This window comes from Protomyctophum parallelum (assembly GCF_964188405.1).
Source record: "Protomyctophum parallelum genome assembly, chromosome: 5".
Taxonomy (NCBI): Eukaryota; Metazoa; Chordata; class Actinopteri; order Myctophiformes; family Myctophidae; genus Protomyctophum; species Protomyctophum parallelum.
Genome location: NC_139702.1, coordinates 33,170,178 through 33,198,160, shown reverse-complemented (window position 1 = coordinate 33,198,160; position 27,983 = coordinate 33,170,178). Strand labels below are relative to the sequence as shown.

Genomic DNA, 27,983 nt, shown 5'->3' with positions numbered 1-27,983 from the left:
ATTTCATACACTTTGGCTATTCAAAAATAGCTGATATACAAGCTTCATGCCACTCTATGAGCTTGTAGATCTGCTATTTTCAAAAACTCATGAAAACTTTGAAGATATACTTGTTTTAAACCGAACATTTTAACTCAAATCTTTGCTGAGGGTCCCTGGAACAAAATATTTTGAGATGGAGGTCCGTGGCCAAATACCGGTACATAATAATTTCGGAGGGGTCCTTGACAATATGAAAAAGTGAGAGAACCGTACTGATACAGCAATATACGTTCTTCAGAAAACTGTTGACATTTGTAGAATCGGCCTCAAGGTCTTAATCGGTTAAGGGCAGGCCATGTGGAACACATAAGTTATGACCTCTCCACATCCACTCTGAATACTTATGTACCGGAAAATCTTACACACAATAAATATATATTCTAAATGCGTTCATATTATGTTTGTTGCAGTGTAGCTGACCGGAAGTAAATTTAAAGTTTAAATATAAAGTTGTAATGACATCATTCCCACAGAACGCTGCAGGGACTTTTGAGAATGTTTTTCAGGCCAGCAATGAATTAAATTTACAAACTAATTCATTCATTTTTTACAGTGAGTGAGTATGTCCCCGAAAATCATTTCGGCAAAAATAAAGAAATAGTTGCACAATGCATTGCGGTGCGACAGTGAGCTTGTAGCATAGCATGGCTCTTTTTCGGTGTTAGAAAAACTATTAATCCGATTAACTTTTACAGGCCACACCGAATTCTATGCACATCACAGTGGCTTAGTAGGCAGTGGTCATTAAAGTGGGGTCCAGGGACCCTCTGGGTTCCTTGTGAGGGTTCCAAATGGACCTTCAAAAACAAAAAGAAAAAAAGAGAACCACAGCTCTAAGGAGACCAAAACAGTGAAATCATGACACCTGTGCCGAACAGCAGCTGGAAGTCCTGTTGTAACATTAGAGCCAATTAGCCAAACCACTAGAGACTGTCTTTTTATTTTCTATCATCCAGTCTAGACCACACAGCGATTTAGTATCACAGGTACCACAGGTACATCACAGCCATTTTACTTTTAGCATCTCTACACTGGCTCCCAATCCCATTTAGAATTGACTTTAAAATCATGCTCACGACATATACAAGGCTAGGTCGGGTCTTGCTCTGCCCTTTGTGCCAACACGCTGTCTGAGATCCCCAGGAAAGCCCTTATTCTAGAAAGCTAGGAGATCTGGCTTTCAGCTCCAACACTTCGGAATGCACTTCCCTTGGAGATCAGGCTTGCTGTCTGTCTCCTCCTTTAAATCCCGTCTGAAAACGCACTTTTATAGATTAGGTTTCAGTGCTAATTTATTAATTTCAGCAACATCATGTTGATGGTTGAAATGTCACTTGTTGCTTCTTGTTTTTGTGTACCATGCATGCCTCGTGTGTAAAGCACTTTGTAACACAAAAGGTGCTTTATAAATAAAGTTGTATTTATATTATCACACTGTTCCTGGACCTACAATCTTTTTTTGTACAGTCTCTCAGTTAAACATAACACTCATTTTGCTGTGTGCACTCTATGTAAGGTCTGACTGTCCCTCTAGCATTATGTCAGACTCTGCAGCGCGTAGCACGGAACACTGCGACTCATCAATAAACGTCTGCATCACAATTTCCTCTATATACTTGACAGCTAACGTAATTAGGGAGATAGACGTTTTCTTTTTCTTTCTTTTTGCCTCCCTATCAGATTGTCCCCTCGGTCACTACTCTGTCTCCAGCTGAGCAGGAGGATGCTGCTGACCTCCGTGATGCAGTGGGGTCGGGAGGGTTCATTACATCACCATGTGACTGGGCCAAGCTCTTGGTGCCATGGCAACGTGTGCGACGTGCTGGCTGGCCGGCCGGCCGGCGGGCTGGGCGGGTGGGGTGGGGTTGGAGGGGTGGTCACTATCCACTGCTCAGGAGGGGTGGGCTATCTGCAGATCCTACTTCCGTCTTTCTTAGCCCTCTGTCTGTCTCAATCCCCTCCCCCTCCCCCTCCTCTCTGCCCTTTCCTCTCCCACTGAAGGAGAAGCTAGTCTGGTCCCGCTCCCTTCCTCTCCCTCACATCCCCTCCCGACCTGACAGCCACACAAGCTCAACAACCAATCAGGGCATGTGATGTGGGCAGGACAGAGTGAACCACCATTCCAGTGCAGGACTGGTGCATCTCCCGAGAACTAGCAGGGAGCTAGCGGCATTGAGAAGGATACACACGACAGACCCAGCCTCTCTGCGTGAGCGTGAGCGTGAGTGTGAGTGTGTGTGTGTGTGTGTGTGTGTGTGTGTGTGTGTGTGTGTGTGTGTGTGTGTGTGAGTGACTGTGTGTGTGTGTGTGTGTAAGAGAGAGAGAGAGAGAGAGAGAGAGAGAGAGAGAGCCTGTGTGCATGCGCAGCCACAGACTAGCAAGGCACAGTCCACAACCTCTCCTGCTTTTTACATTCGTCTTGCTTCAGGACTGTGCAGCTTAGGCCTAATATTTTCCTGTGCTTTAGGATAAAAAGGGATCAGCTGGCGTGGACACAAGCAAGCTGGCTTCCATTGCCTCGTTTCCCCCTCCCACTGTCTTAATTACCCGTGGTCGCTGACAGCTCTTGGCGGACGTGCAGGGCAGGCAGGATGATAGCGGCTCAGCTTCTGGCCTACTACTTCACAGAGTTGAAGGATGATCAACTCAAAAAGGTGAGTGAAAGCTGCGTCAGAGTGCACCAACAGTCCTCTGCTGTGTTGAGTTTGAGCTGTTGTGTAACAGCCAGGGTCATCTGACAGAGCCACTGGTTGATGGTGACTGCTCAAATCAATCAATAGAAAGCCATGCCTGTGGGGCGTAGTGAGGCTGAGCGCGGCTGAGCGGGGCGGATGGAGCAGTTGGGTAACAAAATAAAAGGACATAATGACGACTGCCTGTTGAAACTGTGGATGCTTTTGTCTGGCCGAGGGCTTAGTGACTGTTTGCTTTTATGGCGTTCAGTATTGGATGTCCTTGAGAAGAAAAGGGCTATGTCAGTTGAGTTGCCGGCGGCAGTGGTGGAGATGCAGTGGAGATAGTCAGACTCTCATTAAGGAGTGTTTCTGGGGAGGCTGAAGCAGACAGGTGGCAGCGAGGCGGCTGCCGGCTGGAGTCGTGAGCGCCACATCTTCTCATCACGCTCATCCTCTTTGAAGAGAGAACAAGGCTGTTCTCTCTTTAATTCATTTTATTGTACAAATGGTTTAACAGCTCCCTCTTCATCCACTCTTGGTGTTAGTGCAAGACAAAAATGAGTCCCCCTCATTACCACTGGCTAAAGGACGGCATATAAACTCGTAAGATGCAGATGTGGGCACCCAAGGAAATAGGCCCAGGTCCCCCAGTACATTCGTGACTGATATATAGGTATTGGATGAGAAACCTGAAGAATGCCCCCTTGGGGACTTGGGAGTCGGTACATACATGGACTACGTGATGAGATGTGTGATGTCACGTGACATTGCAGTGCAGTGTGTGGTGTGCGGTACAGCACGCACACTTTTCCCGCTGTCTAGTGTGGGAGTGTGGGAGTGGAACCAACTAATAGGAAACACTACCATTCAAAGATGGTTCTTGTGTGGTGTATATTTTATATATTTAATTATTAAGAAAAACATTACCGGTAATTATTAAGAAGGCCTATTTCTAACAAACACTCATTTTAATTGTATATTTAAACTGTTTAATAAGGAAAACTGATTAATTGAACCCAATTAATTTTAATACTCCAGAAGTATTATTTCTGTAAGTAAAGGCATCACAAACAGTTGGTACACGGACGATTTGTGTAATTAAGTTCTGAAAATGTGACAATACAGATACAAATTATATTAAGCTCTGTGCCGTTCTCTTTTTCTGCTGTAGCTCAAAGAAAAGACAACCTGTAGGCCTATCACATGATGAAATATCAGTATTTGGTCCATACAGTACTGTGATAAAGGATATGTAGTATACGTAGCTAAGGATAACAGAAATCTAATAGGCTCTATGCATTTTGCATACATGCTATTTTGGAAAGAAATTGGGCTCCTTCCCTACTTCCTTCACAGGTGTTACCAATGATATTACTAATGAAGGCTCAGTTCCATTCTGGTCAAACAGAGTCAGGGTGCATGTTGGCTCACTGGAAACACTCTGCTACGCTACACCAGTGGGTCTCAAAGTGTCCTTGATTGGGTTCCAAATTACCTCGTACTTGTGTGCAAATTGAACCAAATTTGACCCGCAAGGGTTCATTTAAGTTTGAGAACCACTGTACACTAAATGGAACAGAGCCTATAATTAGTATAATCAGTAGCAGCTAGTAGTAGGAAGTAGGGAAGGGCCCCGGAAGTAGGAAGAATTATTCTGTGTGCATAGAGCCTATTGTTCTGTCATTGAAGCCGCACTCTTTTAACTTTCATGTCCTACGTGGGATTGGAACCCGTCCAAGTGCTGAAATGTCTACCAATGTGCCCTGCTTGCAGGGGAGAATTTTTATTTTGATCTTCAGGCATAGCCGTTTGTCATCCAAATGTGGACCGTCCTATACCAGACCATATGATCAAAAATTCTCAAGAGAAGAGCAGGGAGATTAACTGCAACCACCACATGTGTTAGTAATATTGTATATCATACTAACATTTCAGTCACTAAAAAAGTTACATAGTGTAGCTTTAAAGCGGCACTATGTAACCTTTTTAATGAATAAAATGTAATTTTGTCCAATCTGTATGGTAGAATACTAAATGCAACATACAAAGAATACATACATCAAATATAACTTAACTTTGTATTTTTTTACCAAGATTCAATTTAGTAAGTAAGCTGAGCGAGCAAGCAAGCAGGCCAGCTCCATTGGATCAAATACAAATGTTCAGCACGGGTTCAAATCCAGGGTAGTTTAGTTTGGTGCAGCTTTAAGTAGTGCTCATCAACTGATATACCCATTTCAATGGAAACAGAAATATGAGAGCATAATCTGCTCACCATGTTTTCATAGTGCTGTAGCCTACAATGAAATGTTACTATTAATATCACAACAAGAATGTTTGGGCTAAAGACTTGGCACCAGCAGTGTATACACTATACGTTATTCTTTTGGCACTGTGGCAGGCGATTTATTTGGTAGGAATTTGGGAAAATAAAAGATGCCACAATTTATTATGGATCCGCAATACTGGAAATTTGGCTGATATGACATCCATGGTCATATCACCAATACATACTATTGCAATACCAGTTTCCACCAGTAGGGTTTACTGTACATCTATGTTATTCTGCAGATGCAGATATCTTTAAAAAAAGAAATCACACCCGTGTGAAGTGAGGGGCGCTCTTATTATCATACATCATCATATATCATTATACATCACATTCCGTGCTCAGCCAATCAAATCACCACAAAAGTCATTCTGGCCAATCACTTTTGGCGTTTTCACTTTTCTGCCCTCACTTTAATCTTCAATATGTACTTTGCTCAGCCAATCAAATCATCGCTATGGGGTGATCAGCTAATCACAAGCCAATGTTTGTGTTCACACAAACCCGGAAAGCTGGTCATAGGAAGGGTTATCGCCCCTCTAAAAAGCTTCAATATAGAAGTGCACACAGATATGATCACAATGCTTTTTCACATTCTCTCCAAAATGTCCTTTGTGCCACAGAAGTGCAGAGGAGTGCTAACCTACCTACTGTATGTAGGTAGGTTAATACAAACGCATCAACATGGTGGGCACATTCTGTATGTAACATAACATATCAGGAACAATTTCGATATCTGTCCAATACTAATACACACTACTGTACTCTACCACACACACACACACACACACACACACACACTTTTGAAAAATCTATGAAAATGTATGGACATTTTTCAACATGGAAACGATTGACGATTATGCAAAAAGTATTATCTCACATTGCGATTAGGCGATTATTATTGTTACAGGCCTACACACAATGCAACAACGGAGATGATCTTAATTAATTGCAACCAGAGATGGGCAAAATACATTGAAAATGTATTTTGAATTGATACAAAATACAAATACTGGGTCAAAAAATTTATCTAAATACAAAATACAAAATACATCTTCCATCCCAGCGAAATACAAATTACAAAATACAGAAAAAGTATTTCAAATACGTATTTCAAATACATGTATTTCAAATACTGCCCATCTCTGATGGGCAAAATACATTGAAAATGTATGTTGATACAAAATACAAATACTGGGTCAAAAAATGTATTTAAATACAAAATACATCTAATTTCTTCCATCCCAGCGAAATACAAATTACAAAATACAAAAAAGTATTTCAAATACGTATTTCAAATACATGTATTTCAAATACTGCCCATCTCTGATTGCAACTCTTAAATCTCAACAATCAGCAACTGTAATGCGCTTAAAATGTGTAACTGTCTATCTTCCAACTATGTTTATAATGAGTTATGGAATTGAAACCAATTAGAATGTACTTTTTTGCCAGTCACTGTGTGAACTCAAATATCTAACTACATGTATCCTATATTGTGCCTCAGATTGACAAGTACCTCTACTCCATGCGATACTCCGACGATACGCTGAGAGACATCATGGGCCGGTTCCGCAGGGACTTGGATGCTGGACTGGGTCGGGACACCAACCCCACCGCCACGGTCAAGATGCTGCCAACCTTCGTCAGGTCCATCCCTGATGGATCAGGTACAGTGTCATATTAATAACAATCACACAGAGACACCAATATGGCAGAGAATTGTCATCCGTTTATATACCGTACGGTACAGGCCCCAATGGCTACCACTTGCCAGAATCTACTGGTCACTTTCACAATACTGCACAGAATATATAGGTTACCTTGCTTAGACATTATGGCTGCCTGTCCCCATATTTCAAAGTGGGGTGAACGATGACAAATGTACATGTTATTGAGCATCAGCTTAAAGTAATTGACATGCTGACATTCAGACATTGGGCTCTATCTTGCGCCACACCTTATCCCTAAACTTATTTGCCATTTTTTACTATTAAAAAAAACATTTTAAAATAGTTCAACTAGCCACATTGTGAGACACATTGTGAGCTTGAACATCGGCTATTTGAAGTCTTCGTTAAAAGGTTTTTCAAAATAGTAAAAAATGGCAAATACGTATAGGAATAAGGGGTAAGGGGTAGCGCAAGATATAGCCCATTGTGTCTGGTCCTTTTACTTAAAGCATATAATTCAAGGCCTCGATCATGCATTGGCATTTTAGAATCTGTAAATGGAAAAATGCCTCATTAGCATTCCTAAAAATAAACAGGGGCGGAGAGGCCGGAAAGTGCATCGTTTGATCGCCATGTCTTCCTGGTTTAGTGTGTCGAAGTGTCCTTGAGCAAAGACACTGAGTGGCCCTATCTTGTGCCCCCTTTACCCCTTATCCCTAAACTTATTTGCCATTTTTTACCATTTTGAAAAACATTTGAAAATAGTTCAACTAGCCGATCTACATCGACACGTTGTGAGCTTGTAGATCGGCTATTTGAACTATTTTAAAATGTTTTTCAAAATAGTCAAAAAATGGCAAATACGTTTAGGGATAAGGGGTAAGGGGTGGCGCAAGATAAGATATAGGTCTGAATAGCATGTGTTAAATACAGAGGACAAATTCCAGGTATGTGCAAATCAATCCCCCAACAACAACTAAAAGGGACACATTGGAAAATACAGGGAAAAGGTTTTTCCATACTGATCTGTGTACAACAAAGTCGTACACAGATCAGATCAGATTCGGTTATAGATAAAAACAGGAATTGGCAGTACAGCGGCTAACAGCCATATTGTGAGAGAACCTTTCACTTGGTGATACAAGAGTGAAATTTGGCATGAACATGCCTCTGGGTCACCTCTTTAACTTTTTTAACCAAGCCAGCGAAAAATCCAATATGGCGGTCATTTTTCAAGATGGCCACCAAATAAAAAAGGCCTTTTGTGGCGGTTCTGGACAACCATGGGAGTGGCCGACTCGAGACCGGGCACTGCACTCCCTGTGGGTGTGTGGAACGTGTGTGTCGAATTTGAAGTCGGTGGGGCGAACGGTTCTCGGGTTACGTGGATTACAGATGTAATATAGATACATAGATCTATATAGATGTAATTCGTGCAATATAGCAGATCATTGGAACGGTTGTTCGCTTGGTCATACAAGCGTGAAATTTGGCACGAACATGCCTCTGGGTCACCTCTTTAACTTTTTTAACCGAGCCATCCAAGAATCCAATATGGCGGTGCTATTTCAAGATGGCCGCCACATCTAAATGTTAGCCTATGTCTACATTTCTTACAAATTTTAGGAAAAATTTCACCATTATAGATAGATAGATTTATTTAAAAAAAATTATATATATTTTTTATTCTTTATATATATATTTTTTTTTTTGTCATTATTTTTAGTTTTCATACTGAAAATGGTAGCATGCTAATGCTACCATTTTCTAATGCTAATTAGCATTATCATGTTAGCATGCTATGTTAGCATGCTAGCATATTACCATGTTAGCATTATTATGTTAGCATTAGCATGCTACCATGTTAGCATTAAGTTAGCATTAGCATGCTACCACTTTCAGTATGAAAACTAAAAAAAATAAAATAAAAAAAAAAGAATATAAAGAATATTAAAAAAAAAAAAAAAAAAAAAAAAACTATCTATCTATCTATAATGGTGAAATTTTTCCTAAAATTTGTAAGAAATGTAGACATAGGCTAACAATTAGATGTGGCGGCCATCTTGAAATAGCACCGCCATATTGGATTCTTGGATGGCTCGGTTAAAAAAGTTAAAGAGTTGACCCAAAGGAAGGTTCATGACAAATGTCACGCTTGTATCACCAAGCGAACAACCGTTCCAATGATCTGCTATATTGCACGAATTTTGTGTGCGTGTGTACATCTGTAATCCACGTAACTCGAGAACCGTTCGCCCCACCGACTTCAAATTCGACACACACGTTCCACACACCCACAGGGAGTGCAGTGCCCGTTCTCGAGTTGGCCGCACCCATGGTTGTCCAGAACCGCCACAAAAGGCCTTTTTTATTTGGCGGCCATCTTGAAAAATTACCACCACATGTTCATGCCAAATTTCACGCTTGTATCACCAAGTGAAAGATCGTTCCTATTATCTGCTGTACTAGTTATAGCACCACCGTGAGGATGATTTGAAAAATAATTAAGTGGCATTTCGTCCTCAGCGTAGTGTGTGTGTATAATTTCACAGAAATTGCAGGCGCTGCGTTCATGATTGGCGGCATTTCGTTCGAAACGGACCAATATTGCGAGATGTGGAAGCCACTCGTAGCCAATCAGGATGGAATATGGGAAATGGGACCAAATCCGTGTTGATCACATGACTATAGAGATAGTGTATACCAATTTGCATGATGGATGGATAAAATATGTAAGAGTAATGTAATGAAATGTTTTGCAAAAACCGGCCTCATGGTGGCACTATAACAGTCCGTTCTGAAGACTTTGGGGCAGAGGTTAGTCATTGGCATCCAGGGAGTGTGTGCGCACAGTTTGGCATCGGCCGGGCCAACGGTGGCGGAGATTAGCTGTCCATGGACGGACGCACGCAAGCACAGACGCACACACAGACACACGCATGCACACACACACACACACACACACACACACACACACACACACACACACACACACACACACACACACACACACACACACACACACACACACACACACACACACACAGTGCAAAACATACTCTCTCCCTATGCCTTCGGCCTGGTGGAGACAATGATGATGATTATTATTATCATCATCACAATATATTCCTTACCCTGAGACTAGCAAATTGTATGTGTATGTTGCGGCTAGCATTTTCGCTGTAACCAACCATGTAGCAAAACTGCTTTGTATTTATTTTATTTATTTATGTAAATTAAGGTTTGCCTTCAAGTGCTTTAAACAGATTATTAATGAGCAGTATAATATATTGCAAAAATGCCATTGTTATGTTGTACATTCCATCGGCCCTATCCTGTCTATCTGTCCAACAAAAATGTGCTGAGGTGTTCAAATCGTCAGAGCCATTATGTGATGTGAACCTTTTGGTGTGTGGCCTCCGTATGTGAACTTGAACCACTGTTTGGAGGAAGGGAACAGTTCAACATACGACCATATGTTCTGTTCATTTCCTACCATGATAACAGATGGACTGACAAACATTACAATAGTAATTTATGAATTTATGTTGCAGACGATGCACTGGAGAGACAATTGGATTTTGTCTCACAACATAGGATACAATGTTAGTTTTACTTACTTTGAATCAAGGACATGGATAATGTGATGGGTTAGTTATAGTTAGACTTAGAATTGCATAGTTACAGATCACACCATATTTCACCTTCAATTAAAATTATATTTATTACAGTGGGAACTTTGCATCAATACAGATCATACTTGCTGACCCACATTAAATTAATATGAAACATGCTAATATTGAAAGAGAAAATACTCAAGATGATAATAATATAAGATAGTAGGCTACTTTCAAGATAATTTGACATTTTTATTTTACTATAATAGGAAACATCCTTGGTTAATTTGAATAAGAGCTACCGTACAGCTTAACTTTTAAAGAAATAACCTTCAAAACATCTTCAACAATGTTACCAGGTCAAAATACAAATCTAGAGTCATTATCAAGACATATGTGAAAAATTTACTAGAAACTGAACAGGTCTCACATTCATTGCTTGGCATCGGCTGTACTTGTTGGTAAAGTGTTTGTATATACAGTAGAAATAACATCAAGTGATTGTCAGACATGAAGAGGCTCAACGGGGCCAACAGAAAGGGCTTCTGACCAACCACAGGCTTCTTCCACATTATAAATAGCCACCACTAGACATGAGGTACATGAGTAAAGTGGGCAAATATCAAATAAAGGTCAGAGTTAAGGCTTTGGCCCGAGCTAGCACCGCATAGGGGGATCATGGAAGAACTAGGTCTGGTATGATAAACACCACAGGGAGCATGCCAAATACGTATGCGTTTACCTGAAAACATAAAATATAGTGTCGCAATTTACAATTTAGGCATTTAGCAGACAGACTTCTGCATCCAAACAGTGCTAATAATTCCAGGCAGGTCAAAGGGCGTGTTTATCGTATAGCATAGCAGACACCACAGCTTATTATATAGTGTAGCATAGCAAACACTAAGCACAGATATTATGTTACCAAATGAACCACATTGTTTCCCCAGGGTAGCGTCAGTGGTTGGATAGAGCTTCCTGTACCAATAGGTCACATGTGGTCACGTGTTTGAAAGCCATGTGGTCCAGTGTCCTTGAGCATGACACTGGACAATTCCCTCAATACGAGTGTCAACTGAATGCCTAAACCATGAGCAAGGAGCTATACAGTGGCCTCATGGTTTCTCTAAGCTTTGACCATAGGATATAATTATCTACACTAATGGTCTCATGAGCTATAAACACAATACATACACTATATTGTACACATGTTTACAAAATACTTTTTTTTACTTAAAAATGAAAAACTGAATAAAATAAATAACTGGAGAGAACTGGAGGGAATGATGAGGGAATACAGTAGGCTGTCACAAAGAGCTTAACGTTTGGGTTGAGAGGGTTGAAAATGACATAATCGGTCATATCAGGAAAGCAAAGAGATTTAGAAAGATGTGGTTTGATGCGTTGGATATCGCGTGATAATCTCTCAATCTCTTGGCATCTGTGATGTCACATTGTGCTATGAAATGACATAATGTACAAAGTCTGTCTGTGAACAAAATAAGACAAGAACAGAAGGCCAGATTTAAAAAAAAATAACCTAACTTTTTTCCACCCAGTGTAAATTATCTAATGTAATCACTACCTCTGCCAACCTTGGGAGAGCAATAACAGACTGACCCCATGCTTCCTCTTATGCATGTGGAGTCCAAGCCGCTTCTTTTCACCTGACAGGGGGGAATTCACCGTTTGGTTCCCCGGTTGGACGTAGTACGTGGAAGGAACATGTTATTCCAACCAGTTCCTTTCCCCTCCATCAGGTGCATCGGCTGGCCAGGGGGAGGCAGTTTAGAGACCAGGATTACGGCATACTTTTGTGAGGGTACCTAGCCTAGGGGACACGGGAAGAACATGCAAACTCCACACAGAAAGGCCCTTTCGCCAACCCCACCTTGGGTATGGGCACTGTGCACGCAAAGGAGAGAACACGCCCCCCAGTGCCCCCAGTGAGAATCGAACCCAGGACCTTCTAGCTGTGAGGCGACAGGACTACTGACTGCGCCACCGTGCCCCGCTTGGCGGATTTTCTGAAAATAGCTAATGAACAGTGATCTAACTTAAAGAGAAAATGGGTTGAAAAGGCCATGGTCATTATCAGTAGGCTGCCCTGAAGAGATGATTAAAATGTGGAACAAAAAAGGTCAAAGCGAGGGCAAAATTACATAATCACGACGGTGGAAATGGTCTAGACTCTATATTGACAGCTGCCTGTTGGTTCATGTATGCACTCATTGGAATACAGTTTGCAATCTCTGTAGTTTGGTTTTTGCTTTATTTAGATAAAGTTTATACAGGCAAGTGCACGCAGACATCAAAAGGGGCCTGAGGCCCTTTTACCCGTAAAACTTGAATGCAGCATTTACTGTAGTGAGAGAAATGCAAATGCCCCCCTTTCCATGCCATCCGTCACATCTTTAGCAGCTAAAGAATGGGGGTTACGCCCCGAAAATAGTCAAATAGCTGATCTACAAGCTCTAAACGCATCGTGAGCTTGTCTATTTTTGGCCAAAGTTGTTTTTTTAGGACATTTCAGCCCCTGCCTCTCTAACATTCTCTGCACGTCCATGCACGAGTTTAGCGATGGAACATACAAAGGTTACAGTATACAGTATAGGGGGAAAGAGATGGAACACAGGTCTCCAGCTGGACTCAAACATTGTCCAGCTAGTGGTGCACCCCGTCACTCAGGGATTAATTAATTAATACATTCTTGAATTTAAGTATTGAATGTCAAGTAACATTTTATTGAATGAAAAGCTTTTCTGAAACCTCCTCGCCATCTGATAACGTCTGCCCATGGAGGATCTGTTTACATTTGAGCTCCTTGCCTTGAGTGACATTCTACCTTAGAGCCGGGCATGTATACTAGGCTACAGTAAATGACCAGATCACATAAAAATGTTCTGTGCTATACTAACTGGTTCTGTGTTTACTTTGGATACCTATCAAACTTTATTAGGTCATACTGAGATTATATCTCTCTCTTGTTTTAACATGTAATATTACATGTTCTCAAGTTTCCAGCACAAGTTTCTAATTTAGTTGCGTGTCGCCGTACATAAAGAACAGAACCCACTTTTACCTTTAGTAGACCTGCTTTCTAATGACATTATGACCAGTATTTACCATTTATCCACACAATTTCTGTGCTGAAGTTTTTACAAATAAATAATTAATATCTCTCCATTTAATAGGTGTCAATTAGGGTAGTCTTCTTAGCTTTGTAAAAGGGGAAACAAGCCGGTGGAGTTGCATTCCATATTTTTCCAAACGTTATAATCGGATTTCCATTAAACTTTGTGAACAGTTTGGTGATGTGGCAAGTAAGAACTGATCAACCTTTTGCACTGATTGGTCACGTAAAAAGGCATGTAATTTCCAAACGCATTCAGGAAACATCATGAAACTCTGTGGGAAAGTTGGTGATCAACATTAAGAACTGACAACCCTTCAAATCAAATGACCAAAGTGGCCAAACAAATAAAATGGAGTGCTGAACTATCTGATACAGTACTACTGCATGTGTGATACTGGGGTGCAATCTGCGGTAATTTGCTCCAACTAAAACTTTGAAGTATGCAAAGCTTCAAAACCTAATTAATTAAGGGTCACCATATTTTCCACTTTACAGAAAAGGGCGACTTCATAGCTCTGGACCTGGGAGGCTCCAACTTCCGGATCCTGCGTGTGAAGGTGACAGATGATAAAAAGCAGCCAGTTCAAATGGAGAGCCAGGTCTATGAGACCCCTGATGACATCATCCATGGGAGCGGGACACAGGTAAACACGTGCACTATCATTTGCTTTTAGCCTATTCAGCTTTTGATTGGTTGTAATATCAAGGAGAAAGCATTTAAAAACTGGGATGGTATATCATGTGGAATAATCTTATTTTACCCTGATTTATCAATTATATGGTCAATTTCAAATCATGTTTGTATTCTATACACACAACCCAATGGCTCTAAGGTAGTGGTTCTCAGTGTGGGGTCCAGGGACACCCAGGGTCCTTGAGGGGTTTCCAGGGGGTCCCCAACTAAATTAACAATAGTAAGGAAGTAGGAACCAAATGGGTCCTTACAATTCTGTAACTCTGAGAGTGCACAAACGGAACCAAATGGACCTTTAGGGGTGCATTTGGTTCCATTTGTACACTCAAGAGTTATTGGGGTCTGTGGCCCTAATTATGATGGATACCAAGCTGTGGGGTCGTTTTAAATTCAAAAGTTTGAGAACCACTGCTAGGATACAGTGACGTCATGATGACACTACTGACCTACACTGAGCTCCAAAACAGCAGCTGGCAGTCCTACTGTAACATGAGAGCCAAACACACTAGAGACTGTCGGTTAAGACTAAGAGTGCCACATAGAATAACAACATTTAGAGTGCCGCTGAAAATTGGAACATTTTGGGACAGCTGGCCACAAAAGTAAGGTGATATTTTAAAGAATTGCAAACGGTTTATTCTTATTCTACAACTGAATGCAGTACCAAGCCTCCCAGAAAAAAGAAGAAAAAAAAGATCACACAAGTAGCTGAATTACGGTCTACTCGGCCGTGGAACAGTATCAATTGAATCGATTATTAAATAAATATTGATTTAAATAAATACAAAAAATAGACAATCTACAATCTCAATGGTCAATACGACGTAACGATGTTGTGTGCTTGTTTGTAAATCATATATTATCACTATTTTAGTATAATATGGGGCTAATATGTTAATCGATTATAGAAAAGAAAAATAAAACAATTTTGGTTAATTGAAAAAGTACATAGAGTTTCAGCCATACTGAATTTGTTCTGTGACGGATTTTGTTCCCTTTTAAGTACTATCAAAATAAGTTTGTGTATGGGACAAACTATGTTAAATATAGTTGTTCAGTATGTGGCCTTTGCCTTCCTTTTATCTTGTTTATTTTGTCTCCAGCTCTTTGACCATGTGGCAGACTGTCTCGGAGACTTCATGGAGAAACAGAACATCAAGGGACAAAAGATACCTGTAGGATTTACGTTCTCCTTCCCCTGCATCCAGTCCAAACTGGACGAGGTACAGTAAGACCCGTCAAGTAGGAGCCCATGATTTAAAAATTAATAATTGTAAACCAGTCGTTCAAAGGAAAGTTGATTTCCCTGTAAATAAACCTTTTAGTGATTGTGTACTAAATGTGTATTCTGGTGGGTGGTGCGGAGGATAGAATACCAATTGACACAAAAATATCAGAGTTGCCAAGTTTGGCTAATTGTAACTAAGAGACTGGCCCTATAAAAGTGTTTGTTTTATAGGCTGTCTTAGTGACATGGACAAAGAAGTTTAAAGTCAGCGGTGTGGAGGGCATGGATGTTGTCAAGCTATTGAACAAGGCAATCAAGAAACGAGGGGTGAGTTTTGTTGCTTGTTAAGTTGTTAACTAGTTCACTGCCCTGTTTGAATAGTTTTCTTGCTAAATGACGTCAAACATTCAAATACATCCAATTGATTGACTGAATTACCTTTCAACAAAAACAGGTAATTGAAATCCCTTGCCGTGTGTGTGCGTGTGTGTGTGTGTGTGTGTGTGTGTGTGTGTGTGTGTGTGTGTGTGTGTGTGTGTGTGTGTGTGTGTGTGTGTGTGTGTGTGTGTGTGTGTGTGTGTGTGTGTGTGCGTGTGTGTGTGCACAGGACTATGAGGCAGACATCATGGCAGTCGTTAATGACACAGTTGGTACCATGATGACCTGTGGCTTTGATGATCAGCGCTGTGAAGTGGGCATCATCATAGGTAATTAAATACAGCAAAGACCACATTTATCTCATCAACCCGTGGCAGATAAATAGTTTAGTAAATTGGTCAAATAAATAGATAGATGTGTAAAGCAAATGGTGCGGGCATAGCTGAAAGGGTTTAGAGTCCTTTTGGAAAATAAAATTGTAAAATTGTTCAACCTGGGCCTATGTATTGAAGTGTCCCTGAGCAAGACACTTAACCCTAACCCCTGTTCTCTCCCCTCTTGTTGTTATGCGAGATCTTCTGGGAACTCAGATTACTTAACCATTAACTGCTCCCCGGGCTCTGAATGGCAGCCACACGCTCCCAATAGTTAGGATGGGTTAAATGCAGACTTGCAGAGGACACATTTCGTGTATCTGCAAATGTATACTGTGACACAGTGCTGTAGTCTAGGTTTTTTCAGACGGTATACCATAATTATTCCCTGCGCAACATGCGCACGTATAGGCTATACGCTGCCGTGTGGTCAATGGGTGAAATGATTAGAAGATGCCAAGACGGTATACGCTTAAAAAAAAAAGGTTTGGCACAGCATACTACGTATATAGCATATAACACCAAAATGAATTGCCCAATTAATTGGGACATACTAATAAAGTTGACCTGGCTGTGACCAAAAAGTTCTTGTGAAATTCAGTTGTCATAGCAGCACCGGAATATGAAATTAAGGGACATACAGATCAAAGGTTGTCTTAAAGATTTTTAACGGTAACTATTCCCCCTCTCTCGCATGCGCAAGCACGCACGCCGCACGCACGCACGTCACACACACTTGACACACATGCACGAGATGATTAAACCCTAACCCCGGCAGTCAAAGTGCCATGTTCGGGTATGCAATTGACATCATCATCATACCTGGAAGTTATGCGGGAACGCCTACTGAGTGGCAAAAAACTACTTTTCTGGCCTTGATAGCCCATACATCCACACAGAAAAGTCCTATCTGATTGCATAAACAATGTTAAACACATTAAACTCACATTGCCAAGTCACTTTGCCACTCAATTTGCCACTCGATTTCCCATTCACTTTATGCATGCGCATACCTCAATGCCATATATAAGCTAATTATAAGCCATCATATAAAATGCTGCTATTGAAGATTTGCCATCTTGTAGCTCAGAGGTCATGTGGTTGTTAGGACTCCTTTCCAGTGTTGAAGTTGATTTCATCAACTAAAACTATGACAAAACATTTTCGTGGACTACCTTTTTGCCATGACGGAAACAAAATAATTAAAAACTATTAGTTTTTATTTTGCTTTAAGCTACGGTGACTAAATACAAGACTAAATACATTGACAATTTTGTCAACAAAACTAGACTAGAGCGTTAAGGAGGGACTAGTGTAAAAATATATTTGTCGTCAAAATCAACTATACATTTCATTTAGTAGACTAAAATCTTATATTTTGTCAGCTAAAATTAGACCAAAAGTACAACCTTTCAGATGACTAAAATATGACTGAAACTAAAATTACATTTTATACAAAAGACTATGAGTAAAACTAAATCGAAATTCTAAATCAACACTGCTCCTTCCAGGTACAGGAACCAACGCCTGCTACATGGAGGAACTGCGTCACATCGACCTGGTGGAAGGAGACGAGGGCCGGATGTGCATCAACACCGAGTGGGGCGCCTTCGGGGACGACGGCTCCCTGGAGGACATCCGCACAGAGTTTGACCGGGAGATTGACAGGGGCTCCCTCAACCCAGGGAAACAGCTGTAAGACCACACGCTTGCACAAAACTTTGGGAATGATGGGTTTGTGGTTGTCGTTAACCCATTATTGGGCCGCGGAACCCCTTTTGGTGTTTATAGCATTATGTTATACTTTAGCTATTGAAACATATCAGATCTACAAGCTCATAGCGCGGCACCGGATGCTGCGCTACGTAGCAATGGGGATGTGGCTTCCAATGGTAGAGAATACCTTCTAAAATGTGATGACATGCAATTTGATGACAAATTATGACCACTAGATGGCCATACAAGATGCATAATTTTATATAGATGGAAGAAAAAACAAACAAAAATTAAATGGTATAGTTTACAGTAGTATTCATTTTTCATCTGAATCAATTTGTTGTGTGCTGAAATTCTGTGACTATGGCATTTTGGGGGCAGCCTTGACATAAGGTTGTGCTTGACTGCTTGTAGCCAAAATGACACAGATTTGAATCCTTGAATCAGCCGAAACAATCTGGGTGGGGAAGTGAATGGCCAACAATCACACCTTAACACCACTGAAGGGCTCTTGAGCAGAGCACTGAACTCCAAACTGCTCCAGCTGCACAGTGGCCAACCATATAAGACTGTGGTTGTACGGGGCAGTTCCAAAGTGTTAATGTGTGCGTCTGTGTGTTTATGAAACAATACGTTGCATTTTGTTAAATGTCTACTGCAGCAAACTTTGCCTTTCTCAAAACCTTCTTTTGCTGTGGGATCAGGTTCGAGAAGATGGCCAGCGGTATGTACATCGGAGAACTTGTTCGACTCATCCTGGTCAAGATGGCTAAAGAGGGACTGCTGTTTGAGGGTCGAATAACCCCTGAACTCCTGACAAAAGGAAAGATTGAAACAAAGCATGTTTCAGCAATTGAAAAGTAAGAACTCCAGCCTATGAAGTCGAAATAAAGTATGCGTTAGTTATGTATATAATTTATATATATATATATAAAAATAAAAAATAAAACCAAAAAAACAATACTTCATTTTAGAGTTGGAGACACCACTTCCACTTGTACTACTGTATGTACTAAGATTTGACTTGACTCAAGACTCCAAAGCGAAAACTAATCAGATTTGATGTGGTAAAAATCTCAGAGCAGTCGCCTATTAAAGGACACACCTTTTTTGTATTTTTTGTACAAAGTTCTGCCTTCCTATAGCATATTGTTTGAGCAACCGTGTTAACTGGCTTGGCACTGCCAAACCGGCATGGATATTATATCAATTATGAGGATGCTGAGCAGAGCTGTACAGTACACTTAAGACTTAAACTTAGACTCAACTCAGAGTCTCAGATAAGAAGATCAGCTCTCAAGACTTGACTTGTACATGCACTGAAAACTTAAAAGAGTAAATTATTTCCATTTTAGGAGCAAGGAGGGCTTAAAAAAGTGCATGGAGATCCTGACCAGGCTAGGAGTGGAGCCTTCGGATGAGGACTGCCAGGCTGTGCAGCATGTGTGCACCATTGTATCTTTCCGCTCAGCAAATCTCATTGCTTCAACACTTGGTGGAATCCTCACCCGACTAAAAGACCACAAGGGAGTTGCACGCCTCCGCACTACTGTGGGAATTGACGGATCTCTCTACAAGATGCACCCTCAGTAAGTATTTCCACACCAGTGGCATCCTGGATTCATGAATGCACTTCTCTGCATCTTAATTGATTTTAAAGGACAATTTGAAATCTTTAGCTTCAATATTGACTGCCACACACTTTCTTGACATTACTGCCAACCATTTTCCAAAACATTCCATAGTGATTTTTAGACTTTTTTTTGCAAGTTATTCACTTCCATTCATTTCAGTAAGAAAATATATCCAAAAGTTTCGATAGCTCCGCCTAGCTCTGCATAAGAATGTAGGCGCAGATTTATGAAAGTCTGGCTATGCGAGACTAAAGTTGCAGAGACTTTAAAAATCCTTGAGACTAAGGTCGCCTTCACACCAGAAAGCTTTACTGCGATTAAAACGAATCCTGCTGCACATTGTCGGAAAGTGTGCTTCATTTGGCAGTGAAGCCTCATTCGAATCCTAATGCCCATCAAAGAACCGCATTCTACTCCGCCAAAAAACAGGGGTTTCGCTTCGCTTCCAATCGCATTTGATTTAGATTCGGTGCAGGTGGGAATGCAATCCGCAGCAAATAAAGGAAATTAAGCTAAACACAGTTGGAGACGGAGAAGGGATATTCATTTTACACAGCGCAAAGATGTCCTGTTTAACCATGGATAGATGTGGGCAAATAAGGAGACTGAAGCCCTCATTGAAATGAGGTACATTAATCAATTGCTTAAGGAAACACATAAAAAACATTGTAGTGTACAGAATATTCAGTCCGTCTGTGTGTAAACATGCAAGTGTTGTCACTGCTGTCACTGTGTGGGGAGGGAGTGGGGACTTTCTTCATGTCGATATACTTGTAAACGAAGGTCGGATTAATTTTGTGCTGCTGTCTGCTCTGTGCCTCCACATGCCCAAAAGAACAGTGCATGCACACAGACACACGCACACACGCACGTGTGCACACAAGAGTGAGACGTCTAGTCCCCGACACGTTACCCTAATTTTACGTCCTAACTATTACTCAAAGTATTATTTTAACACCATAGATTTCACTGTGTAGTTTATGAATGGAACAGGCGAGTCGTCTGATATTCCTGCGGATGACAATTGTGAAGGCAAACCGCAGCAATTGTGTATAGACTACAATCAATCCACACGTCCTTAATCAATATCCGATGATTCAGACTCAAAACCAACCAAATCTCCATCCTCAACAGATATGCCCGGCGTCTCCACAAGACCGTGAGGCGCTTGGTGCCAGAATCTGATGTACGCTTCCTGCTGTCAGAGAGTGGGAGCGCCAAAGGGGCTGCCATGGTAACAGCAGTGGCATACCGTCTGAACGACCAGGCTCGCCAGATCGAACAGACCCTTGACAAGTTCAGACTGACCAAGGATCAGTTGTTAGAGGTGAAGAAAAGGATGAAGACGGAGATCGAGAGGGGGCTGGGGAAGGATACGCACGCGGAAGCCACGGTCAAAATGTTGCCTACCTACGTCCGAAGTACACCCGATGGATCAGGTGATGAAAAGGGGTTTCCTGTCTTTTCCACAGTGAAGGTCCCTGAGCAAACTTTGAACAAATGATTCATAAAGTTTATACATTATTGCTGACAAAAACAACGAAACAAGCAATCCAGATATGAATGTGAATATGGTCACTGCCATGCGAAAGAAATCTGATATGTTCGAAACAGTTACTTTTCATTGGTTGAATATTTATAAAATCCACACACAGCTTAAGGCATATTCAATCATAGTCCAGTTTTCGGTGAAGAGGTGACCACCGAAACTGTGGTTAGTAAAAACAGCGAGATGTGTTGTGTGAGCGGTGACCACCGTGGCGTGATGTCATCTTGTAGTTTTCGGTGGTCACCTCTTCACCGAAAACTGGACGGAGTTACAAGGTTTCTTCCGACCAGCAACAATATACTCCCTATGTACAATTTATTTGACCAACAAAACTTTCCTTGTTTCACAGAGAATGGTGATTTCCTTGCTCTGGATCTGGGAGGGACAAACTTTCGTGTTCTTCTGGTAAAGATCCGCAGTGGAAAGAAGCGAACGGTAGAGATGCATAACAAAATCTACGCCATTCCCATTGAAGTCATGCAGGGAACAGGAGAGGAGGTAATTAAGGATGTCACTCTCTTAAGTTTGGACCTACTTGTACAGTACTCCCTTTTATAGATAACATGACGGTATGTTTCTGATTATTGTTGCAAAACATACCGTGCACTGTCTTTCAGCTGTGCTATATTATTAAAGATTAGATCGGGGTTAATGTATCATGAACGTGTTGCTTCTAATAATGCATGCAGCCTGATCAGAATGCATGCAGTATGCACATTTAGAATGGGTAGCAACAATTGGAACGGAAGAGGTGACATGCACTACCCTTAGTTTGAACTATACATTATCCATAAACAATGTAACTACTCCATTTAATTCCTCCAGCACAGTTGATGACGGTTACAGCACACGTGATGTAATACTTGTGTTCTCTTGTTACTGAAATAACTTAAGAAAGCGGTCGCTGTGTCTCTCAGCTCTTTGACCACATAGTGTTCTGCATCTCTGACTTCCTGGACTACATGGGCATGAAGAGTGCACGTCTGCCCCTGGGATTCACCTTCTCTTTCCCCTGTCACCAGAAAAGCCTTGATGCAGTAAGATTTACGTTTCTATAAGTTTCTAAACTGTTCCCAAACATTCTCGAAGCAGACAAGCAGTGGTACCTCAGGTTTGGTCAGGGAGCTCCATCTATCGTATTCGTAGCTGGCACCAGTTAATCGAACTAGACAATTTAACCAAATACAAAAAGTAATCGTGCGATTGTGATGCCTTGTTTCGGAAAAGAAAATCAAACCGCTTTTTAAAATTCATCAAAAGCGTTATTCAAATTACTTATGAGTAAGTCACATTATTAGTGTTATTGATATAATTGATATAATTATCATAAATAGTGTTTTACAAACTAAATAGTGTTTTACAATCTACAGGGTATTCTTGTAAACTGGACCAAAGGCTTCAAAGCCACTGACTGTGAGGGTGAGGATGTGGTGGATCTTCTACGAGAGGGAATCAAGAGGAAAGAGGTAACAACAGGGTGTTTATTCAACACTCAACTGCATCATTAGCAACAGCATAACTAACAGTTGTTATCATCCTCTAATCATTACCGACGATACATTGCATTTCATTACACCCTGACCCTGTAAACTGACGAAGCACTTGATTTACGGCAAAGTGCAGTAATGCACCTCTTGAAGTATTGGGCTTCACATATTCTAGTAGCATATGATTATAAATGCAGGCTATAGGTGTAGATGAATACAGGGAAAGCTATTTCCAAGGTTAGCCCTGGCCAGACTTCAACGACTTAGCCCCAATACTAGGTTGCTTGTCAAAAGTAAAATAGCAAAAATAGTCTTGTAGGCTTGTAGATATACTTTCTTTGTTGAATGTTTGCCAGTTTTCAGCTAATGACATGCCCAGAATAGGGGCGCTGTTGTGAACAACTGATCTGTCCCTCATCATAAAACAAATCTTGATCTGTCATGAATCTCTTGTTTCTTGTTCTACCCGAGGGGTTCACCCAATTCATAATCAAGCCATCATTATTCCGTTTCAATATTTGATTTTACCCTTTTAGATCGACGATCCTCTAAGTATTAAGTTAATTTCTGTTTAAGCTAAAGGTAAAGCAAAGTCGAAATGCGATGTGTGGATCATTATAATAATAGCATGGGATAACTTCAGGAAAATTGCCTATGTCGAGTGTGATTGGTGTGTTGCATTAGTACAAGTATTTGAGTTAGTGAAATGATTACTTTGTTGCCTATTGTGAAAAAGGTTTGCGTGAACTGCAATTTGCTTGCTGTAAAAGGTTACCATATCTGACTAACCATTCTCCAACTAAACAAGTCATCTAATTCCATTTTTGTCCACCATTCTTTCATTCATTATTCAATAACTATTTCAATTAATAATCAATGTGTAACATTTGTGTTCAAATATTGGAGTGGACAACAAAGAATAAAAAATAATAATAATAAAAACGTAAAAGTAGAATTAACAGTTAACATCTGACATTTTGTGTATACTGCACAATTCAACTAACTAACTTCATCATCAATTCTAACCATATAATTAAGATAAACTTCTGATAACTCAAACACCCACAAAACTAAAATGACATATTCACTGCATTGAGATTCAACCTATTATATCATAATTCACGATTGGAAGGTGAGAGACGATCAAACACCAACCTGGGTTTACACTTTAGCCTAGAACTAAGTCACCTCAAGTGCTGTTTCTGTCAACAGGAGTTTGAGCTGGACGTGGTGGCCATAGTGAATGACACAGTGGGGACAATGATGACCTGTGCCTATGAGGAACCCACTTGTGAGGTGGGGCTTATCGCAGGTATGCTCATCACTGCTTCTGGACAGTATTCATTATTTTCAATGTGGCATCCCTATACTGGGCATGTCACTGTGGGAAAATAATCTACATTTTGTTTAAAAGTAATGTGAAAATAGCAGATCTACGAGTCTCTAGATCGGCTATTTTCACTATTTGTCATACATGAATGTGCTGTAAATAAGTAGCCTTGCAGAGCCATGTGGCCCATAGGGCACGAGCCCATCTCCTGTTTCTGTAGCGTGAGACAGCATGATGTACAAGTACACTCCCTGGACATGCAACATTTATAACACCAATGTAAACTATGTAGTTTCTGATACCATGTGTTGTAACATACTCTCAGGGACTGGCAGCAATGCGTGCTACATGGAGGAGTTGAGAAACATAGAGACAGTGGAAGGAAACGAGGGCCGCATGTGTGTCAACATGGAGTGGGGGGCGTTCGGTGATAACGGCTGCCTGGATGACATCAGGACCGAGTATGACCGTTCGGTGGATGAAAACTCGCTCAACGAAGGCAAACAAAGGTAAAGGGAAATCTCGCTGCCGTTTGAAATTGTATTGTTCTCCAATTGCCATATCATAGCAGTCCAGTAGTTCTGCATGAGGGCGTAAATTTACAAAAAACTCAATTTAATTTGGAGAGGAAAGTTTCTCCCCGACAGTGATATGTTGTCTTTGTTGCAGGCACAAACCCATAAAGCTAAGCGATCAAATGTTAAAATTAGAGCCAATTATTAGTCACAAATATTAATTCCATCACAACGTTATAACTACGGATTATGAAATCTTGCAAAATATACCTCGCTTTTTCCGTGAATGAGACTTTTCTCTTTCCTATGTTTAGGTATGAGAAGATGTGCAGTGGTATGTACCTGGGAGAGATTGTCAGGAACGTTCTGATCGACTTTACCAAGCGTGGTTTCCTGTTCCGCGGGCAGATATCTGAGACACTTAAGACCAGGGGCATCTTTGAGACCAAGTTCTTGTCTCAGATAGAGAGGTGAGAGATACAATTCACACTGCACCATCACCATGGACATTCAATAATACGCTGCTATTGCAAAACAGTAGTAAATCAACCAGTTTAATCACTTCCAACCTGGTATCCCTATTTTGGACATCTTATTATGGGGGGGGGGGGGGGGGAGTTAAACCTTTAAAAAAAAAGATATTCTCAAAAATATATTTTATGCTTCATAAAATTTGTACATTACACAAATAAATGGGCAAAAAGAAATTTGCGCAATATCATTGATCATGTGATGAACTATAAACTAGGGCAGCCGAGTTGGTAGAGATTCTATTGAATTGTGCATGAGCGGGGCATGAAATCCTAGGCTGAGTTTGTAGTTTGACAGGCTAGGCAGCTGCAGCTAAACACATTTATAATGGGTGTTTTGGATGTAGGTGTGCCCACCCAGAGCCAAGGGTATGCCAATGTTGCTGCATGTGCATGTACATTCACACACCTGAATGTAAACATGCACATTATTTTATTAACTGCAGCTGTGTTGCTTACATCACGGTGTACTATACGGCAACGCAGTATAAGGTAATTTCTTTGCAGCCTGCCAAGTAGAGTAAAACAGATATCAGTTTGGCCATTATTTGACTTTTTTGACAGATCTGGCATCGGTCGGGTTCTAGTTAAACAAGAATGTGAATGTCTACCTTAGCCTCTTGGACAGCTGTGGGGTTTGCGGTGATCCTCATACTGTCGTTATCTGGACACGCTCCCTCTCTCTCCATCCTCCACAGCGACCGTCTGGCCCTCCTTCAGGTCAGGGCTATCTTGCAGCAGCTTGGCTTAGACAGCACATGTGACGACAGTATTATCGTCAAGGAGGTGTGTGGTACTGTATCCCACCGTGCAGCACAGATCTGTGGAGCCGGAATGGCTGCAGTAGTGGACAAGATCCGTGAGAACAGAGGACTGGACCATCTGGACATCACCGTGGGTGTAGACGGCACTCTCTACAAACTCCACCCGCAGTAAGTGACTGAAAGAGGAAAACAGAAGAGCTTCATAAGAGAGAGCATGAGTAGAGAAACAATGATTATAGTAATAAATCTACACTGCTCAAAATAATCTAGGGAACAATTTTTGAACCTTGAATTTTGTGCAGTTTTTGTTGCACTGTGCACTGCTCACAAAAACTGCAAAATAAATAAACAAACAAATACATTATTTATTTGAGCAGTATAGATTATCAACTGCATTTATCGTTGCCGGAGGTTATATAGCACAGGGCCAAGCTGTAGTGTTAATATCAGTAGCAAATCTGTCTCTGTGTTTTATAACTCTCCAATTAAGGCTTACATATAAGATAAAAATATGAGAGACTAAAAGTCTGGCCCGACCATCTGCACTTGGACTGACTAGGTTAGCATAACATTAACTATTAACAGATACAGTCATAAGCCTGTCCAGTAATACGTATTTATCACTGTAACTACAATGCTACATTGTCAGAGGAGCCGAACAAAAATATCCTTTTTGTAACAGTACACAAGACTTAAATCTTGAAATATGTAATCAATCTACAGTGAATCGACACTTGTGAAACAGCTCTCCGTTTACGATACTACTGGGTATGTGATGTCATGACAAGACTATATTATTAATATAGTTAAGTAGTATACTGTATACATATCTAATATAAAGTGTATTGATTATATATCCGTCTGAGTTTGATAAGTTCAGTTGGGAACTGTAGCAGTAGTGGCTGAAAGCCTCTGCCTGTCCTGATGACCAAAAGCCTAATATTCCCCTTCAGGCTAGTGGTCAAAATGTTGACTTTTCACGTGGGACAACTCAAGTTCGAATCCTGAAGTTACACCATCCCAATCACATTTCTCTGTTCCCTATACTTCCTCACAGCTTCTCTGGGATATTCCACCAGACAGTGAAGGACCTGGCCCCCAAATGTGACGTCACGTTCCTACTATCGGAGGACGGCAGTGGCAAGGGGGCCGCCCTCATCACTGCCGTCGGCTGTCGCCAGAGAGAGCAGGAGGCCCAGCTGGCCCAGCAGCAACACTGAGGCAACACTCCACCCAAAATGAGCTGCTTGCTCCACACCTCGCCACCTTTAACACCACCTCTCTCCATGTCCCATTGGCAGCCGTGACTCCATCTCTGCTCCACCTGCTGGCCCCCTTCCTCCACCACGCCAGAGAGAGAGAGACTATACGCATAGGGAATTCAATTTAAATGTCTAAGTATTTATTTATACCGCAACGGAAGGTTTATTATTTCCACGTTTGTACATTTTCCTCGGTAGCCTGTTGTCAGTAATCTGATATGAATCTCAACTCCTTACAGTAGGTGTGCAATATTTGTGTTGCTAATTTTATTTTTATATGGAGGCAAATATAGAAATTTGTATTTATATAGGCCACACTTTAAATCCCAGACGTCATTACAGTATTTGCACCGCAAACAAAATCCCTCTACTTTTTATATGTGGGCTAGAATACCAGTTTAAGTGAAACTGCTGAATGAACTTGCTTTTTTGCCGTTACTGTAACAGCTTTTTTGCCGCTCCAGAAGGGCTCCCTGCATAGGGTTGAATGCAAGAGTCACGGCTGTTAAAACAAACCCTCATTTTATGTACCAAACAAACACTCACGTTATACTAGGCTACTAATCCTTTTGTCCACGTTACTCATATATTAAAGTGTTTCACCTGCACCATACCGTTTTCATGAAGAGTTGAAAGGGTTTGAATGAGCCACAGTAGAAGTGTTATAGCTTATCTTGTTACAATTTTGTGAACTATTATAGGTGTTGTGTTGAAGATCACCTCTGAGCATTGTGAGCCACAAAGAATAAAATGTTCATTGGGCTCCAAGAAAAGTGGATACCAAGAACGCTTGTGTGTGTATTTGTGTGGCTGAGTGACATGTTTGTCCTATTGTCTTTTGACCTGTAGCTTTCAATGTCCCAAGTTGTATGGAGACTGACTGCATGCCTTATTACATTGACACAAATTGGGAGTTCTGGATCATTTCTCTCTCTCTCTTGCTCACGCTCTCTCTCTCTCTCTCTCATTTATTTTGTACATCAATACAGATCTGTGCTAAAACAGTGAAAAGTGAATTCATTAAATTATATTTTGTTGTGCAGTATAAAA

The 27,983-nt window shown here is 40.9% G+C and overlaps 1 protein-coding gene across 3 annotated transcripts; it reads left to right on the top strand.

Moving 5' to 3' along the window:
* Positions 1 to 2,149: 2,149 nt before the first annotated feature.
* On the top strand, positions 2,150 to 27,983 carry LOC310858955 (hexokinase-1-like). Of its 3 annotated transcripts, none has more exons than XM_083765265.1 (19): positions 2,150 to 2,251; positions 2,510 to 2,696; positions 6,554 to 6,716; positions 13,968 to 14,116; positions 15,270 to 15,389; positions 15,626 to 15,721; positions 16,002 to 16,101; positions 17,658 to 17,841; positions 18,567 to 18,722; positions 19,218 to 19,451; positions 20,631 to 20,935; positions 21,395 to 21,543; positions 21,963 to 22,082; positions 22,416 to 22,511; positions 23,745 to 23,844; positions 24,188 to 24,371; positions 24,692 to 24,847; positions 25,606 to 25,839; positions 26,729 to 27,983. In XM_083765265.1, exons 2-19 carry the CDS (start codon positions 2,634 to 2,636, stop codon positions 26,889 to 26,891), a joined length of 2,772 nt encoding a protein of 923 aa, XP_083621391.1. In that variant the 5' UTR covers positions 2,150 to 2,251; positions 2,510 to 2,633; the 3' UTR covers positions 26,892 to 27,983. The 3 variants fall into 3 exon arrangements, with proteins under 3 accessions (XP_083621391.1, XP_083621392.1, XP_083621393.1); XM_083765266.1 differs by having other exon boundaries at positions 2,198 to 2,257; XM_083765267.1 differs by having other exon boundaries at positions 2,213 to 2,263.